The sequence below is a fragment of the Podarcis vaucheri genome, assembly GCF_965113315.1.
Source record: "Podarcis vaucheri genome assembly, chromosome: 10".
Lineage (NCBI taxonomy): Eukaryota > Metazoa > Chordata > Lepidosauria > Squamata > Lacertidae > Podarcis > Podarcis vaucheri.
The window spans coordinates 61373963-61393788 of NC_138748.1; the positions used below are offsets into that span (position 1 = coordinate 61373963).

The following is a 19826-nucleotide window of genomic DNA, read 5'->3' on the forward strand; positions in this document are numbered from 1 at the left end:
GCCTATAAAAGCAGGCCGGCTGAGATGTTTGCTGTTCAGTTTCTATTCCAGCTTACAAAATAAAGAGCTGCTTTGGAGAAATCGCTGTGTAGTCTGCCATGTCTACCCACAATTCAACATCTACCATGTTATCAATCGCTAAATTTGTGTATGCTTATTCAAAATCTGCCAAGGAGTCCAACTCATTTTGTTGTCTTTTTAAATAATTTGTGAAAAGTTCCCATTCTTCTTTAAAGTCACAGTTGTCCTTATCTCGTAGTTTGTATGTCAGTTTAGCCAGTTCTGCGTAATTCATCAATTTCTCTTGCCACTGTTCTTTTGTCGGGGTTTCCTCATTCTTCCATCCTTGTGCTATCAAGACTCTTGCCACTGTTGTTGCATACATAAATAAATTCTTTGTTTTCCTTGGCAGGTCTTGTCCTACAATCCCTAAGAAAAACGCTTCTGGTAGGCAACTTTCTATGTTCCTATGACATTGTCTCCCGAATATGTGTCCTTAGAATTGCAACCTTCGTTGAACTTACATTACACTGAAATCAGTGGGAGAAGTTGGTCATGATTTAATGCTCATTCACTTCTATGCAAAATAAGTGTAAATACGTCTAGATCCAATTGAATGGCTATTAAAAATAGAACAAGTAAAAGGGGTTTTCTTCCCAATGAAAGGAAATGTTTTTCAAGGCAGAAACTACATGTTGGTATATTTGTACCATAGCTTCTTTGCTTTTGATCTGTTGCAGCTTAGGCCACGATCCTAGACATTCATACTTGGCAGAAAGTCTGAATGAACTCAGTGTTGCTTACTTCTGAGTAGGCATACAGAAGATTGGTTGGTCAACCTACAACACCCACTTGGGAACTGGAGATGAGCACCTGGGAAAGAGCAATGACCGAGTCCATGTATTGCAAATTTTGCTGGCAGAATCAATTTGAGTTTCCCCAGACAGAAACAAGTAATGCCAAGTGACATTGGTGCAGTTTGATAACAAAGAGCAAAATAGAACTGTCAAGAGCCGCCTCCTCACAACATGATAGATGATGTCATCTCTGCTTCGGAATGTCTCCGGTGAAAGGGCTGAGAATTGGTGGCGGTGGCAGGGCAGATAAAAACAAAAAGGAAATTGCAAACAAGAATGGCAAAGGCGCTCCAGGGTGCCAGGGATTTCGTGCTTAAAAATATCAGGGGGAGATTCCCTTTGAACACTGACAGTTTCAAGATTGCACAGAAGCAGGCAGGGAATTAATTAAGGAACTGGAGAGAAGACGGGCAGCCGCCACAACAACAACAACAGCGCTGCTTCTTCAGGCAAGAAAGGAACAAAAAAGAAACATACTGGTGGTCATTGATGTGGAATACAACTACCATCACACCGGATTATTGGCCATGCTGGCTGTGACTCATGGGCATTGGAGTCCAGCAACACATGGAGGGAACAACGTTCACTGCCCCGCTTTAGTAGGACCAAGGAAAATGTCACCCAATACTGCAATGCTTCTGATTCTTCAGAATTCTTTATTGGGCAAAAAGCACTTAAAGAACACAGGGTGCTTGGTGGAATTGGGGCACTTAAGACCAGGGATGGGGAACCAGGGAAGCTTAAATGAGGAGTGGAGAAGCTGTTTGCACCCCCCCCCCCAACTTTCAGAGTTTCATGGGGGCGCAGAACCAAGCCAGATCATTGTTTATTCATTTTAGGAATATGAATTGTATCCATCCTACAAACGCAAGACCGAATTGCGTTTTATTGCAGTGAGACACCTTTTAAATTTTGTACTACGTGCATTCAAAAAGAAAGTGAATTGGGTTTTCCCAAACTTGATAATACATACCTAAATTTAGAACTGAAGGTTTATTCTTAATTTGCACCCAGTTCTCTAATTTGTTGCGGTTATTTTGAAACCTGGTTCTGTGTTCTGAAACATTAGCTAACCCTCCCAGTTTGCTGTCATCTGCAAATTTGATGAGCATCCCCTCAATTGCTTTGTCCAAGTCACATGATGAGGAACCATTAGTGAGTACTCAGCCATTCAACCAGTTACAAATTCACCTAACAGTTACCTCGTTCAACCAACATTTTACCAGTTTCTCTGCAAGAATATCATGGGGGACTTTGTCAAAAGCCTTACTGAAATCAAGATACGCTATGTCCACAGCATTCCCCTGATCCACCAAGCTTGTAACTCCATCAAAAGAAGAAATGAAAATTGGGAAACCCATGCTGAGTCTTAGTAATCACAGCATCCTTTTCTAAGTGCTCACAGACCAACCGATGAATTATCTGTTCTAGGACCGTTCCTGGTTACTGATGTCAAGCTGACTAGTTGGTAGCTGCCTGGGTCTTCTCCGTCCCCACACCTTTTAAGATGGGGACAACAGCTGGTAGCCTCCAGTCTGCAGGGACCTCACCTGTTCTCCAACAATTCTCAAAGATTATAAACAGAGGCTGTGAGATTACATCTGCAAGCTCAGATTAGTACCTTTGGGTGCAGCTCTTTAGGCCCTGGAGATCTGAATTCACTTAAAGTAGCTAGGTGTTCCCATACCACGTCTTTTCCTATACTGGGCTGCAGTTCCCTCCCTCATTTATTCTGTTTTCACCTGGTTGGGCATTGCTTTCCTTCTGAGAGAAGAGGGCTGTATGTGAGAAAGCCCATTGTTTTTAATTGCTGGTATCTGAATCAATGGGTGGGGGAGAGGAACTGCATTAGGAATACTTACATGGCCTGTCCTGAGAAGCCCAAAGCTGGAAGACTAATAATAATAATAATAATTTATTATTTATACCCCACCCATCTGGCTGGGTTTCCCCAGTCACTCTGGGCAGTTCCCAACAGAACATTAAAAACACGATAAAAGATCAAACATTAAAAAATCCCCTAAACAGGGCTGTTTTCAGGTGTCTTCTAAAAGTCAGATAGTTGTTTATTTCTTTGACATCTGATGGGAGGGCATTCCACAGGGCGGGCGCCACTACCGAGAAGGCCCTCTGCCTGGTTGCCTGTAACCTCACTTCTCGCAGTGAGGGAACCGCCAGAAGGCCCTTGGCACTGGACCGGGCAGAACGATGGGGGTGGAGGTGCTCCTTCAGGTATAAGGGCTATGGGCCATTATCAGTATTACTGTTCTATTGTCACAGCAAGCTTCCCCTATGCATTAGTTTTCATGAGGTGTGGGGAGAGGCAAGGCAAGGAAGACCCCCTGTGCATCTGGAACTTGTGCGTTTGCTATGGAAGAGAGCTACTGCTGAAACATATGGCAAAAAGGAAAAAGACGAGAGAGAAAAACTTGGCTGATTGCTGCTGTCAGACTAAAATGCCTACTTGTTTTTTGTCTGCCTTTCTATGCACAAAGGTGCATTTGGCTTCCATATTTTCAGACCAGATTCAGCCCTTGCAAAAGTCTGAAGGTCCATTTTCAGTGAAGCCCACCTTATACAGCTTTGTCCAAGGAGGTCTGACTTAGGCTCTTTTTGCCCAAACTTGACAGAACCACAAACAACTCACTATGACAGAGGACTGAAATGTATCAATCTGCCCTTGAATGAAATTTCTTTTGACTGTCCTATGTTGATGAGAAAAACTTCAGAGGTATATTTCATCTCTTACAATGCATGCCTGTCCAATTTCTTGTATTATTCAGGTAGGGTCATTTGTGATGGCAGCAGGGGCTGCAGGTGTAGAAGAGTAATATTTAGTTTATGGCTGAACTGTCTAGCAATTTCTTGGATTGGGAAATTACATTCAGCCCTGGAAAGCAAACTTGCTCTTTAAATAATAGAAAACAAAAGAAAAGCCATTTATGACTAACAGCTGTCGCTTCCAGGGCCATAACTCATTTCTTGATATTGTTTTCCACTCGCCCACCTCTGAAAAGTAAAAACTTCTGCCTCTACTGGGCAAGTTTTCTTTAGAGACTTGTGGTCTGTTTGCAATAATACACATCTTGTTGTTTTAACTTTACGGGGTTTCTCTCACCAAACCTGGATATTGGCATCCAGGGAATTATCTTTTTTATTTACCTATTTTTCTTTCCCAACCAACACTAAACGCCATTGTACATATCTAAATATTTTACTCTTGCCAAAAGATACATGAAGGGGAACATTCTTCAAAGTGCAGCTTCTCCTGTTAAATGAAATAAGAGACGCTGTCCCCGACAATCTTCTGTCTTCCAAGCAGCTTTGGGCCCAATTGCATAATGGTTAGAGTGTCAGGTTTGCAGAGTCTGATCTAGGAAGATTCACCTTTAAATCCAGATATCCTGAAGATGAGTCTGATAATTTGTACTGTTTTCCCATATGCGGGAGAATGCAAGGCAAGCAATGCTATCAATCTCAGCCTGCCTCTTGATATGTGGACATCATGAATATAGGATGTGACCATCTACCCTCTGAAACTGCAGCGAGGAGATAAAAAACAAATTGATATACAATGAAGGGTTGATGTAAGCCACTGTCTTTCTAACATCTATTTCCCTGCAATGTAGGGGTAGGAACTCTGGGCTGCATTTGCTAAGGTTCATCTCATCAGATGCCTTGTGAACCTCAGCAAAAGGAAAGGCAAACACATCCCGCCTGTTGTGAATAAAATCTCCCCTTTTTCCCTTCTGGGGTATCCAAGAGCCCGTACAAAGTCCTTACGTGGGTTCCCTATTGGCAGGAGAAAATAACAGAGGCCAACCAGAGAATATTAAGAAGCAAAGCAGCTCGTAAGCCTGATCTTTATTGAACTGTTGCAACAGGGTGCTCCCCTCACACGCAGGAAAGGAGGAGGACCCAGAACAAAGGTGTGCCTGTCCTTATACAGTCATACCTCGGGTTAAAGTAGCTTCGGGATGAATATTTTTGGGTTGCGCTCCGCGGCGAACCGGAAGTAATGGAGTGCGTTACTTCCGGGTTTTGATGCTTGCGCATGCGCACTCAAAATGTGCATGCGCAGACGCGGTGAATCATGACCTGCGCACGCACAGACGCAGGTTGTGTTTGCTTCAGGATGCAAACGGGGCTCCGGAACAGATCCTGTTTGCATCCAGAGGTACCACTGTAGAGAGATTTTAAATTTCCTGCCCTGGAGCTCAAGACCACCCCTCCATACATCATACATACACCCCTTTAGGATTCTGGCACATTTTGCCATCATGCAACAGAAGAATCCTGAATTCATTTGATACCCCTTCAAAGTCATCTGCAGCAGTGTAGTGTAGTGGTTAAAGTGCCGGACTAGGACCTTGGGAAATCAGGGTTCCGAATCCCCACTCAGTCATGAAACTCACTGAGTGACATTGGGACAATCACTGCCTCTCAGCCTAACCCGGGGTTGTTGTGGGGGATTAAATGAGAACCACCAGCACCACTTTGATCTCCCTGGGAGAAAAAGGTGAGAAATCTATTGCAAAATAAAAATAAAATCTGCAGCACTCAGCCTATGCTCAGAACCACCCTTTCCTCTTGGCGACAATTTTCGTATAATCTATCCAATGCAAAGCTCGGCTTCCAAAGTCAATAAATAAATCCAGTTCCTTAAATCTCCCTTTGGCTGGGATAACAGGATGCTGGATGAGATTTCACTTTAAGGATGTTTTTGTGTGTGTTCTCCGTTGCAGCTATTGCTGCTGTTTGCAGGTCCCTGCAAATATCTAGGATTCGGAAATTCTGAATTTCCCCAGTTAACATGTAGCAGCATCCCACTGCAGTTGCAGCTGTCGGTCCAGCTATTGGGCGGGGGGGGGGTTGTTTTCCTTAAATCTTCCCTTACAGCCATAAATCTTCTGCGCTCCTTTAGTTGTAATATAAACGCATGGCCCATAGGGGGCAGCGGAGAGTCGGATCTGTTCTTCTGGTCACGCCTCCTCAAATGGAAAACGCCAAACGGAAGCTTTAGGAGCCTCGCGGCGACCCGTAGCCAGGCTCCACCAACGAAGCAGGTGAAGAGTCGCCCAGACCAGGAGGAGACCGGAGCCTCGCAGGCCCGAGACTCGGCTATGGCAGCCCAGTCGCCCCAGCTCGCTGCCCCGCGGAGCCGCTTCGTTGTGGTGGGAGGTGGCATTGCCGGAGTGACGTGCGCTGAGCGGGTAACGTACAGTCCCTGCGCCTCAGAAACTATATTCGCGGTCTCTGCGCATGCGGCCGCTGGAGCGGCGTTTGCTGAGCGGCTGAAGTACCGTCCTTTCGTCTCTGCGCATGCGCCCTCTGGCCGTTTCCCTTCAACGCCCTTTCCCTACGGGAAACAACTTCCTGGTTGTTTCATAGACGTATAATGAGAAGATGGGTATGCGGTGCGTAGCTTCCGAGGTGGCTTCCCACGGTTCCCCATTAAAAGCAACAACACAGAAATCAAGCATTTTAGTGTAACTTTGATTAAACAACAGTCTACCCATTCCCCGTCCCTAGGACAAGATCTACCATGTTCCAATTAATGTCACAGCATGATTTAACATAGGCTTTTTCCTTGAACAGTAAGAAAGCTAAAAATTTCCCACTGTGTCTAAATAGGACCTCTGTTTCAGAGGTAGGATGCTAATACCAGTTATTGGGGGGGGGGGTAGATGAATTTAAATAATTGTCTGTTTGGAAAAATGTAGGTGTGAGTTGCTCGTTTTAAAAATAACTTATAATATTTTCTACCCCTTTGAACAGGTGGCTACAGAGTTTCCTTCTGATGATATTTTATTAGTCACAGCATCTCCTCTTATAAAAGCAGTAACGAACTTCAAGCAGGTGAGAACAGAACTAATAACTGCTTCTTGGGGATTTGGGGTAAGGTGAAGTAATCTACTCTGCTGTTGTAATCCTGTTTCAATGGCCACTGCAGGCCCATTTTTCCTGTAGTAATGCCCACTTTTAATACTAGGATTTAGGGCCATTCAAAGAAAGTACTTCTTTGCATGGCACATAGATGAGCTGTAGGAAATTTGCTCCCATTGGATGTTCCAGTGGCCACCAACTTGGACAACTTTCAAAGGCAAACCCATGGAGAACAAAGTTATCATTGGCCACTAGCCATGATGGCTATGTTCTCTTTCCATTGTCGGAGGCAGTATGCTTCTGAAAAACTGTTGTTGGGAACCACAGGTGAGGAGAGCATTGCTGCACTTCGTCCTGCTTGCAGGCTTCCCATTAAGAGCTGGTGGGTCCCTGGGATAACAGGGTGCTGGATGAGATTGGCTTTAAGGATGTTTTTGTGTGTGTTCTCCATTGCAGCTATTGCTGCTGTTTGCAGGTCCCTGCAAATATCCAGGACTGGGAAAGCCTGAATTTCCCCACTTAACATGTAATCAGTAGCAGCATCCCACTGCAGTTGCAGCTGTCGGTCCAGCTATTGGGTAGGGGTGTGTGTTTTCGAACCAGACCTGAGGGAGTGTCATCTATGAAGGTTGCCTTCAGGGTTGGCAAGAACCCGAGGGGTTCTTTGGTGCATTTGTGCATCAGTAGATTTTGGTTAGGAAGTTGACTTGCACCTGAAGGATTCTTTTGTTTGTTTTTGACAGGTTTCCAGGACTTTAGAAGAATTTGATGTTGAAGAACAAGCAAGCGGCATCTTAGAAAAACGCTACCCTAACATTAAGGTTATTCAGTCTGGAGTGAAACAGCTGAAGAGTGAAGAACATGTAAGAGGACCCTTCATCCTTTTGTCTTTATCTAGAATTAGAAATGGCTTTCCCTTTCCAGGATGAGATCGGAGCTGTCTTGATATGAAAAATCAAGTCTCTTGTTGTAGACTAGGTGACCAACACGGTCACTTCCAGATATTCCTGCACCGGTGGAGTCAGGTGATTCTAATCTACTAGGACATAGCCCTGTCAGTGGGACTTACACATGCACTGGTTTACAACCTATAAAGATGAGACGGGAGCTGACTTTTCATGCAGACATTAAGCTGGTTGTGGCAGAAACTAATGCATGCACACTGGGGCAAGGCCCACCCCTGCCCCAGGCCAGGAAGTTGAGGGTGGGGTTTCCAGAGCAAGTCTTTGATGCGGTGTGAGAAGCTGCTGTCGTCAGGAGCAGATATTGGCGAAGCAGTTGGTACGCCAGTCAGCGCTTGTTGAATTTTAATACCCAAGTGATGTCTGAGTGAGAGGAGGGGATCCACTTTATTGCATCAAACCAGCTCTTAGGAGCCAGGAGCATCGTCGAGTGCTTTGGAGAACATCCTACACTGCCACCCAGAGGAAGGTTTTCCTATTTGTGTTCCTCTGTGTGAATTGACAGCCTGAATCTTAAGTGTTTGCTCATCCAGCTGCATTGGAAGCCGGCTAGCTTGCAGACTTCCTAGTGAAGAAGTAGCTTTGGAGGGATTGCTGGTGAACTACAAGAGGGGGAATGGTGCAAGGTATCGCAGGCAGGAAGTTCTCGCTGTTCTTCCTGGAGCTCTTTGGAGAACATGTGGGAAATTTGCTTCAGGTTCTTTTCTCCTAGCTTCTCTCATTCCATTCTCCTGTGTGCAAATGCTTCTGTTGCTTAAGCTCAACAAGCATTGAAGCCGATCTGCACAGGACAGGGGCAGTTCTTCCTTCTTTCAATGTGAAACTGCCCCATCATAGAACTGTAGAGTTGCAAGGGACCACAAGGGTCTTCTAGTTCAACCTCCTGCAATGCGGGAATCTCTTGCTCAACCTGGGGTTCGAACCCATGACTCTGAGATTAATGTAGAATGAGGATGGGGAAACTTGGGTCCTTCCAACTGTACAATTCTATGAGTCTATGGTTTTTTTTAAAAAAAGGATCAATGGCATGCTGTACTGGACCCTTCAAAGATGTCCTTCTCTTCTTTCTTTTCCATTTTATAACATGGTTGCAGAAAATAATCACAGAAGACGGTCAGGAGTACATCTATGAAAAACTTTGTCTGTGTGCCGGAGCCAGGCCAAAGCTGATTACTGAAAGAAACCCCTTCGTGTTGGGAATCCGCGATACAGACAGCGCAGCGGTAATGCAGTCTCTGACGCAGACATAGATTTATTAATTTGGTGAGGTCTAAGCCAGAAATAACCATGCAGCACAAAGAGTGTTCCAGGGTCATTCTCCCAGAACGCAGAAAAAGAGATAGGGTTTTCACTAGCTTCCGAAAAGTCAAAAGGAAACAGCTCTGACAGGCGTTTCTAAGCAGGGGAGTTCTGTAGCATTGCTTAATGGAACAGAAAAATTGGAAAGAAATGTAAAATGTGGAAAGAAAGACAACCACAAGAGAGAGAAAAGAAGATTTTGCACATACTTGTAGCTCAGATAGATAGATAGCACTGCTTTTATTCAGCTATATAGTCTTGCAGGGGAGTGGAAGGGAGCTCAGACTTTGAAAGCAGAGAGCTATATTTCCCCCAAATAGGGAGCTGAGTAGTGCCCCTCCCTCTTTGTTTTAACTGGTGATTAAGTTTGGTTTGTTTTGGGGTCAAATGGGGTCAGCTCTGTTGCAATAACAGAGGAAGGGCCACAGTTCAATGGTAGAGCATCTACTTTGTACGTAGTATGTCCTGGGTTCAGTTCCTGGCACCTCCTGTGGGACCGGAAGAGGCTGTTGTTCATAACCCTGGAGAGTCACTCCCAGTCAAGGTTGATGATCCTGAGCTTGACAGGCCAACTGCATCACTCAGTAGAAGGCAGCTTCTTATGTTACTATAATGATCTCTCTGTCTGTCTCTGTGTCAAGTGCAGGAATTTCAGAAACATCTGGCAAGAGCGAAAAGAATAACCATTGTGGGAAATGGTGGCATTGCCCTGGAATTAGCGTACGTAAATCTTCCTTCTTTTGAAAAATAAGTGGAGCTAAGAGCTTTATTATTATTATTATTATTATTATTATTATTATTATTATCATCATCCTGCTGGGAGCTGCCCAGAGTGGCTGGGGAAACAGAGCCAGATGGACAGGGTATAAATAATAGATTATTATTATTATTATTATTATTATTATTATTATTACTACTACTACTACTATTATTACTACTACTATCTTAGCTATAGATCTAATTTGTGCTGCTATTGTACATCCTTGCCTTTTTGGAACGCTGAATGCAGTGTGAGAACGTAACAATTTTTTTTAAAAAAATTGCCAGGTTTGCACGTCACATTAAACTGTAGTTAAAATGAACTATGATTTAATGTGAAGAAGCAGTGCTGAAATCATGGCCACTTTGCTCCATGCAAGGAAACAAGCCATGGTCTTTGGGGTGTTTTTTCACTTGTCCAAACACCGGCTTCGTGGCTTGTCCCTCTCCAAAACAAACCACGAGTGGAAGCTAGGGTTTCTCTTGGCTTAGAATTTTATAGTTTGTATGGAGAGAAACAAATTTGGAGGCCAGGTTTGGATGACACACCAATCCAGGACGTGACTTATTTCCTAGCAACATAGCAGCAGTGGAGGAGGAGCAAAATACCTGTGATTTCAGGAGTAATCACTAGCCACTGCTTGTTCATGTGAAAAATAATGACATGTAAACCAGGTTGCTTTTTAAACTTTTTTCTTTTCTTTTTTTAAAAAAACCCCACCTTAATTACAGTAACACACCAGAAACAAAATAGCTTAAAAATAATAGCAAAACTCTTTTTAGGTACGAAATCGAAAGTTGCGAAGTCATCTGGGCCATCAAAGACAAAGCGATTGGAAATACTTTCTTTGATGCAGGAGCGGCTGAGTTCCTGATCCCAAAGCTGAGTGCCGTGAAACCGGAGCCTCCGATCGCTTGTAAAAGAACAAAATATACGACGGCAGGTGGAATACCAGGTACTGTAGAGCATCTCGGGCATTATAAAGTGGCTCTTGCTTGTATATTGGCTTATATTGTATGAAAACCGTTGCATCCGCCCAACCCTGCACACTTCAGATATTTGCAAACTGTAAGAGATGAGGTAGCGTTGGGGCTGAGTTTGTGGAGTGGGAATAGTTGCTGCAAGAACAGGGTGGGAAGTTGGGTTGCACTCGTAATAAGTGAAGGTAAAGGATCCCTGGACGGTTAAGTCCAGTCAGAGGCGACTATGGGGTTGCAGCGCTCAGCTCGCTTTCAGGCCGAGGGAGCTGGTGTTTGTCCACAGACAGCTTTCCGGGTCATGTGGCCAGCATGACTAAATAAGAAGTACAGAAGGACCTGGGATTGTAGGACAAGACCTGCCAAGAAAAACAAAGAATTTATGTATGCTACAACAGTGGCAAGTGTCTTGATAGCACAAGGATGGAAGAATGAGGAAATTCTAATGAAAGAACAATGGCAAGAAAAATTGATGAGCTATGCAGAGTTGGCTAAATTGACATATAAATTGCGGGGCAAGGACAACTGTGACTTTAAGGAAGAATGGGAGCTTTTTACAAATTATCTAAAAAGACAACAAAATGAACTGGACTCCTCGGCATGTTAGATAAATAATGTAAGGATACGTACAATTTTATAACATGCAGAGAATAATATGTGCTGAGAAATCAGAGAGAGGAGCTGAGGGAAGTCTCTGGTGGGGGGGAGGAAGAGATGGAAGGAAGGGGGGAAATAATGTATGCGATTATACAGTTTGATAATTCGTTATGTTGAAATTGCTAATAAAAATATTTTTTTAAAAAAAGAAGTACAGAAGGACCTTGTACAGAAGAAGGACCTTGTAAAGACCTCATCTGGGACAACCCAGTCAGATGGGTGGTATATACATAAAATTATTATTATTATTATTATTAGCCCTGCCCGGCTGAAGAGAGGCTGTATTGTCTTTGTACCCAGAAAATATATAGGCTGCCTGTACTTCCTCTATAGCATATCTCCTTATCTCTTTCCTCCTTGTCCCCCAGGAAGTGAGATAGAACAAAGTGCTGCAGCAAACCCAGGGGAAATCGGCAGCGCCTTAGGCCCTGACTGGCATGAAGGCTTATGTCTTAAGGGAGCAAAAGAGGTATGGCTGCTTATCCTAAGCCCCCTTTGGGTGTTCCCCTGTGCCCCATTAACAATCAGGAACTTTATATAAAGCCCTTCTGGCCGAGGGCGTTTACAGAAATAAACTACATTACAAGTCAACATGCAGAATATACCCCAAGTATGGGCTTCTTGACCGTTTTTAAAGAAGGGCAACCTGACCTTTGTTATAAAGTTAAAATAAAATACTTTACTGATAACTGAAGAATGGCAACTACCAAAATCACAGGTTGTACTTTGGCAAGCTTAACTAGATTTTGTCTCTTTTTTGTAATTGTTATATATTGGAAATTAATAAAACTATATTTTTTAAAAAGGAATTATGTGACTGGGAGGCAGTGAGACTCTGTCCCTACTGCTTCATTCCTGCTGGCTATCTATACCTTGGGCAATTATGTCTGAAGAGGAGAGTCTGCTCTACATTCCTAGGCTCCCTCCTTGATTTAGAGGCACAATCAACCAGGACTCAACGGAGATAAATTTTTGGACAGGAGTCACAGAGAAATGTATCTAGACCTCTTACTTATTTAGTACTTTCTTAAGGATTTGCAGTGACTTTTAGGGCATAGCCCTCATGAGGCAGTTTTCCTACATAGTGGGTAATAAGTAACATTAAGAAGACAACTTTTAAATCCAATACGCCAAGAAAGTTTTCAGAATAGAAGCTTGTAACTAATACCGTGCCAGATCACACTATAAAAATCACTTGAAAGTTTGCAGCAAGCTGAATTGACCAGAAAGCTCAACATCAAAAATGTTAATAAAATTTGGCACAAAACAAATGTGTTTGTTAAAGCTCGCACTGTAGGAGTCGCACATAACTTAAGTAGGAATTGTGTTATCAAATGCAATTATTCGTTATCTTTCAGCTATCCCACAAAGTTCACATTGAAAGCCTTTGCGAAGTGAAGAAGATCTATTTCTGGGAAGAGTTCCAGCAGTCAGAGAAGGTGTCTCTGGCTTTCCCCAGAGTTCAGCCAGACGAGAGGAATGCAGAAATGGATGATGGTAAACAGTGTGTCAAGAAGAGTGCAAGACTTTTTTAAAAAATGTATGCAACTACTGCGGCCCGTGTTTTGTTAGCCCAGAAATGGAAAACGAGCGAGGTCCCAACCAAAGAAGAATGGCAACTCAAGTTGACAAAATATGCACAACTCACAGACTTAACATACAGAATAAGAGAACATGAATAACATACATTTAGAGAAGATTGGAAAACATTTATTGAATATATGGGTAATAATTGTGTACAGCTGAAAAGTTTTGATGGATGCAGTAACGGAATACTGAATGGTATAGTTTTTCTAAATTATGCAGGGATTTATGATATGTAAAATGAACCATGGAAAGAGAAGGGAAGTCATTGCTATCTTAAGGATGTAAAATGAATATTTTAAATTGTAAAACGGAAAAATTTAATTTAATTATATCTATCATCTATGTTCCTGGAGATAGATAGATAGATAGACAGATATATATATATATATATATATATATATGCAGGTTTTGGTGTCTTCGGGTGTCTTCCCGTGTAAGAGTCGGGGTGTCTGGGCGACGTTTCGACGAGGTCTCACTCGTCATCTTCAGGCTGGTGCTTTCGGCTTCTTGTTACTGGAACAGAGCCTCTGTTCCAGTAACAAGAAGCCGAAAGCACCAGCCTGAAGATGACGAGTGAGACCTCGTCGAAACGTCGCCCAGACACCCCGACTCTTACACGGGAAGACACCAAAACCTGCATTCCTGTACCCGTGAAAATCTACGAAAGCATATATATATATATATATATGAGAGAAGAGTGCAGGACAGAATTATAGCTCCCCCTGCTTGCAATCCAGGGCAATCCTAGTGAATCTTAGCACCTGGAAAACTTCTGATTCTGTGCCTAATCCACATAACCTGGACTGTGTGTGCTCACATGCCTGAACTTCCATTCTTCCAGAGAGGTGGCCGGTGTACGTCGAGTTGACCAGCGGGAAGATATATGGCTGCAACTTCATTGTCAGTGCGACCGGGGTTGTTCCAAATGTCCAGCCATTCCTTGACGGCAATAATGTAAGGATTAACATTGAGAATATGAAATTGTTTTTCTATACAAGGCTTTTAAGGATACAAAAAGGGCCAACCCATTTAAAGTACTATTAATATAAAATTTGGGGTGGGTAAGTCCCCTGAGATATTGAGCTGTGCAGTATGCAGTTTATGGGTACCTTAATTTGAACCGAATGAATGAAATGCTATACAGTTTAAGAGGATCCCCATTTCTCGTAGAGTCTGGCTTGCTGTGTTTTCCTTTTAGCTCCATTACTAGCACCCATTTCCTAGTACGGAACATCAGTGTAACAGAGAGGGGAATCTTTCCATACCCAAGGGCCACATTCCCTTCTGGAAAGTCGCCTGAGGGCCACATGCCAGAATTGGGTTGAGCAACAGATATAACATTTTACTTTTGTACCATAGGTTAAAGGGATGCGGGTGGCGCTGTGGGTTAAACCACTGAGCCTAGGACTTGCTGATCAGAAGGTCGGCAGGGTGAGCTCCCATTGCTCAGTCCCTGCTCCTGCCAACCAACCTAGCAGTTCAAAAGCATGTCAAAGTGCAAGTAGATAAATAGGTACCACTCCGGCGGGAAGGTAAACGGCGTTTCTGTGCACTGCTCTGGTTCACCAGAAGCGGCTTAGTCATGCTGGCCACATGACCCGGAAGCTGTACGCCGGCTCCCTCGGCCAATAAAGCGAGATGAGCCCCGCAACCCCAGAGTCGGTCACGACTGGACCTAATGATCAGGGGTCCCTTTACCCTTTACCTTTACCATAAGTTAGATTCTCTGCACACTTGCACACCCAATTTGTAGCCTCTGGCAAGCTAGAGGCATTATCAGAGTTGAAGGACACATTCCAGCCAGGCCAGAACACTCAAGAAGGGTATGAAATAGGGCTGGTGAGGGCTCTGGCTTGAGTAGAGTCCCGTGGGATCATAGACTTATAGAGTTGGAAGGGACCAAGGGTCATCTAGTCCAACCCCACACAACACAGCACTCTCTTGCCTAATGTAGAGGTTGAAGCCATGACCCTGAGATTAAGAGTCTTGTGCTCTGCCAACTGAGACCCAGAGGGCAGCATGTGGAACTTAACAAACCCCCTCATTCTGAGAGTCTGCGTTTGGGAAATCTTTGCTTGTAGCACCACCTTTAGACTCGAAGTTCTGTGTCCTTCCTGCAGTGTGGGCGCTAGTAAGCCCTGCCTCTTGTTTGTCAAACTGCGGTCTGAATATTTGGGGCAGTTAAGAGTCCTTTTTAAAAATAAATTTATTTAACATAATTATTACAAAATACAAGGAAAATACTGCAAATACATACATACATAGATATTTCAGATAAGCACACATATATAAAAAAAGAACAAAAAGGAAAAAGGAAGAAAAGAAAAAAGAAAAAGAAAAAATACGGAGAAAAAGAAGAAGAAAAATTGGAAGAATTTCTTCCAAATTTATTCTACAAATATCTCAATAATAAAATTTCATTGATTGACTTCCATCGCTTACACTGCACTTCCTATATACATTTGAAGCAAAATTGTATCTGTTATTCCGTATTTTCCCCATACAATCTTATACAAATATTCTAATCAAGAAGTTTTCTAAATCTTTCATAAGTCTTTTCTAAACACAACCAATACCTTACACTTAATTTTTGTCTCAAGAGTCCTTGATTGGACAGGATGTGTGGCCAGAGACTTGAGATCTTTCCAAGCGCACCAGCTCAAAGGACTTGGATACCGATAGCTAAATTGGGATGGGCCAAAGGGTGTGGCTTCTTCATAACAATACCCTTAAAAGACCCATAAGAGCCCCCAACCTCAGATCTTATTAAGACCAGCAAAGTTTTGTCTTCCAGCCACCCACCATTTTGCAGAAATCTGCATTTACCTCTTAAATGTTTAGTTTGTTCTAGGTGAAGATGGGGGTCTGACAGTGGACAAATACATGCACACTTCTCTACCAGATATCTACGCGGCCGGGGACATCTGCACTACGTCATGGGAGCCTAGTCCACTTTGGCAGCAGGTAAGGCAAATGTAGATGGTGATACCTGTGTAGTTTTAACGAGATTTCCTCAGGGTAATTTAATCCCATCAGTGTATTACCGGTATATAATTAGCCTGGGCTTTCTTCTAGTTCATGTTGTCCTAAACACATTGTACATCTGGCAGTTCAGTTCAATGACAGAACAGAAGGGAATGAACACCTGCCTTAAGTAATAATAATAATAAATTTTGATTTATAACCCTCCCTCCCCAGCCAAGACAGGGCTCAGGGCGGCTAACAACCAATAATAAAAACAAGTTGATTAAAATACAATTAAAAATATTAAGACACAACATTAAAACATTAGGGTGCAATCTCTTGAAAGGAAGAAAAAGGGAAAAGAAAGAGGGGGAGGGAATCAAACTGATTCTAAGCCAAAGGCCAGGTGGAACAATTCTGTCTTACAGGCCCTGCGGAAAGAGATCAGATCCCACAGGGCCCTGGTCTCATGAGACAGAGCATTCCACCAGGCCGGAGCCAGTGTTGAGAAGGCCCTGGCTCTGGTTGAGGCTAATCTAACTTCCTTAGGGCCTGGGACCTCTAGGGTGTTACTATATATGGACCTTAAGGTCCTCCGTGAGGCATACCAGGAGAGGCGGTCTTGTAGGTACGAGGGTCCTAGGCCGTGAAGGGCTTTAAAGTGCCATCCTCTGTGCTCTTTTATCTCTGAGACCAGAGATAAAAGAGCACAGGCATTTATGGGCTATGCCCTCTATCTCCACATCAGCGAGGCGGTGGTCTAAAAGATCATGATCAACCATGTCAAAGGCTGCTGATAAATCTAAGAGAATCAGCAGTCCCGACCCGCTTCGATCCCCTAAGTATCAAACTTAGGGTTGGAATTGTTAGCCAAATCCACAGCCGGCCAAAGGACTTTGCCCCAGTTTTCAGAGGATACTAAATAAAGTATCTCGAGCTGCCAGAAGTCTCCAGGTGACTGTAGCAGCAATTTGTTGTAGCGGCTTCTACAGCCACCTGCAGAAACTCCTATTCCAGCCATCTGTTGTCTGCCAATCTACAATCTTCATTCATCTTCCATGTGTCCTTGGGGCTGGAAAATTGGAAGTGAAGAGGAATAGGATTATTATTTATTTGAATATCCTGGGAAAGGATATTCTTTGGAGGTCTTTAAGCAGAGTCTTGACAACCATATGTCAGGAGTGCTCTGATGGTGTTTCCTGCTTGGCAGGGGGTTGGACTTGATGGCCCTTGTGGTCTATTCCAACTCTATGATTCTATGAAAGGCATGACAAACAGGATCACTTCAGCCAGTGATGGGGTTTTTTGTGTGGATCCTACGTATAAGGGTAACTATCAATGCTTCCCATATTTTTAGCAAGGGCCGTACTTTATAGTAGCTCTGATAAGCTGAGCACTTGAGATTGGGCTCCAGGAAAACATGCTCATTGTTCTAAAATGCTCGCTTGCAATCTTGGTGCATTGATTCCCATATCCTTCTTTTTTTTCAGATGAGGCTTTGGACCCAGGCTAGGCAGATGGGATGGTATGCTGCAAAATGTATGGCTGCTGATACTTTAGGGGAACCTACAGACATGGACTTTTGCTTTGAACTCTTTGCTCATGTGACAAAGTTTTTCAATTACAAGGTAATGAACTGTGTATAAACGACTGCAGTGATTCACTGTTTTGGAATGCCTTGATTGCAAGGGATTCCATTTTAATTCTGCAGAAAGCTACCACGCCTAGCTTTCTCTCTGCACTGATGAGCAGCACACCAACTGGCTTCCTCCCCCCCCCCCCAGTATGTAAAGGTAAAGGGACCCCTGACCATTAGGTCCAGTCATGGCTGACTCTGGGGTTGCAGCGCTCAACTCGCTTTATTGGCCGAGGGAGCCGGTGTACAGCTTCCGGGTCATGTGGCCAGCATGACTAAGCCGCTTCTGGCGAACCAGAGCAGCACACGGAAACGCCGTTTACCTTCCCGCTGGAGCGGTACCTATTTATCTACTTGCACTTTGACGTGCTTTTGAACTGCTAGGTTGGCAGGAGCAGGGACCGAGCAACGGGAGCTCACCCCATCGCGGCGATTCGAACCACCGATCTTCTGATCCGCAAGTCCTAGGCTCTGTGGTTTAACCCACAGCACCATGTAGCACACACTGTTTCAGAGTAAAATACTGGTCTGCAAGATGTCCAGAGACTGCTTTCTGTCAGTACAGTAAATGATCCTACAAAATGAGTAACTTAGCTCAGGGAAATCCATCCATAAGCAGCAATGTCTGGTTAGCACAGGACTTACCATGTTTAGGAATTCATAAATGCAGATTAGTCTCTACCAGTTATTACCCTTGGTCTTCATATAGCTTGCCTCAAAACGCTGTAATCCAGATTCTTCCATTTCCGAAATAATTGCAATTATTTACTGCAGGTATGATTGTAAATTGCCCTACTAATATTGCCTAATCTTCAATAGGAGTAGGTTTAGATTTCCATAGGTAGGCCATGATTTGTGGGTGCTGTATCACTGTCTCACTTGGGAAATATGCACAGCTCAATTCCTCGCGATAGCAAATCTCAAGAGTACATTTATGTAGCTAAAACCTAATTTCACCACATGGAGCTTCCTTTGTAAAAAGATGTAGAGGCTATTCTCAAGGCAGACCCAAAGCAAATCAGTACTAGAGTAACTAGATTAAGGCAGAGGGCTCTCTTCTGCACTACTTGCACTCTCAAGACCACAACTTATTTTTTTCCCCATTCCCCCAGGTGGTGCTGCTGGGAAAGTACAACGCGCAAGGGTTGGGCTCAGACCATGAACTGATGCTCAGGTGCACTAAAGGGCAGGAGTACGTCAAAGTCGTGATGCAGAATGGGCGCATGCTGGGAGCAGTATTGATTGGAGAAACAGACCTAGAAGAAACCTTTGAAAACCTGATTCTCAACCAAATGGATCTGTCACGCTATGGGGAAGATCTTTTGGATCCAAGGATAGACATAGAGGATTACTTTGACTGAACATAAAAAAGTGTCCGTGACTACTTTTTTTAAAATAAAAAAAGAGAGAAGGTTCTTCTAGGCAGACTACATATATAAGGATAGATGATTGTAATTTCCTTAAAAACCATGGTTGTGGGTGCTTTCAGGCTTTGCTGCTAAACATGGTCTACCAACATTCAAGCACTGAATTGTGGGGAAGTGTATTATCTAGTACAGACTTAAGATGAGGCATCGTAAAGTTCAACCTGATAAGGTTAAGCCACCACTTGTGCAATATAAGGTTCAGCGGGACTTACATATTGAATATTTTGTATTTTACTTGCATCATGCAAAAGCAGTTTACATAAGATGTTAAAATAAAAGATTCAATTATTTGCACTTTAAAAATTATAGGCATAATTTTGCCAAAGTTTAGCATTCTGAAATGCTTTTTAAAAAACAGCAGTGCTAATTTCTCTCTTTCTCCCCCCCCCAAAAAAAGTTTGAAAGTGCTGAAACTTTGGATAGATTTTGATTATCTATTTGCTTCTTTAAATTATTTTTCTAACTATGCTGGAAGCCACTTTCACTTACACACAGATGGGCTTTATCCCTACCCCCTGGGAGGCATGGATACTGGAACACTGCAGCCAGTGATACAGAACATTGGTCTGTGAGGAGCGTTCCTCAGGGTCTGCTCAGTAGAGTCCCAGGACATGTAAATGGTAAGTGAGAGAACCTGTTGATTCGTCAGCTTTCAAAATAAAATTTCAGGACTTGGGTAATGCTGGGATGACAATTTAAAATGTGTTTTTATTTTGAAAAAATTAAAAACATCCCATAACTTGAATTGCACTGTAGTGGTCTGGGTCGGTCAAGTAACTTTGCTTGGGAGAAGCAGCTACCCAATGAAGGTCAC

The 19826-nt window shown here is 43.3% G+C and overlaps 1 protein-coding gene across 2 annotated transcripts; it reads left to right on the forward strand.

Annotated features, from left to right (window-relative positions):
* Positions 1 to 5745: 5745 nt before the first annotated feature.
* Positions 5746 to 19757, forward strand: PYROXD1 (pyridine nucleotide-disulphide oxidoreductase domain 1). Of its 2 annotated transcripts, none has more exons than XM_082239084.1 (12): positions 5746 to 6070; positions 6636 to 6716; positions 7487 to 7606; positions 8800 to 8928; positions 9651 to 9724; positions 10547 to 10707; positions 11767 to 11867; positions 12757 to 12895; positions 13827 to 13939; positions 15827 to 15949; positions 17440 to 17577; positions 18698 to 19757. In XM_082239084.1, exons 1-12 carry the CDS (start codon positions 5981 to 5983, stop codon positions 18944 to 18946), a joined length of 1518 nt encoding a protein of 505 aa, XP_082095210.1. In that variant the 5' UTR covers positions 5746 to 5980; the 3' UTR covers positions 18947 to 19757. The 2 variants fall into 2 exon arrangements, with proteins under 2 accessions (XP_082095210.1, XP_082095209.1); XM_082239083.1 differs by having other exon boundaries at positions 5750 to 6070; positions 10547 to 10719.
* Positions 19758 to 19826: the final 69 nt, after the last annotated feature.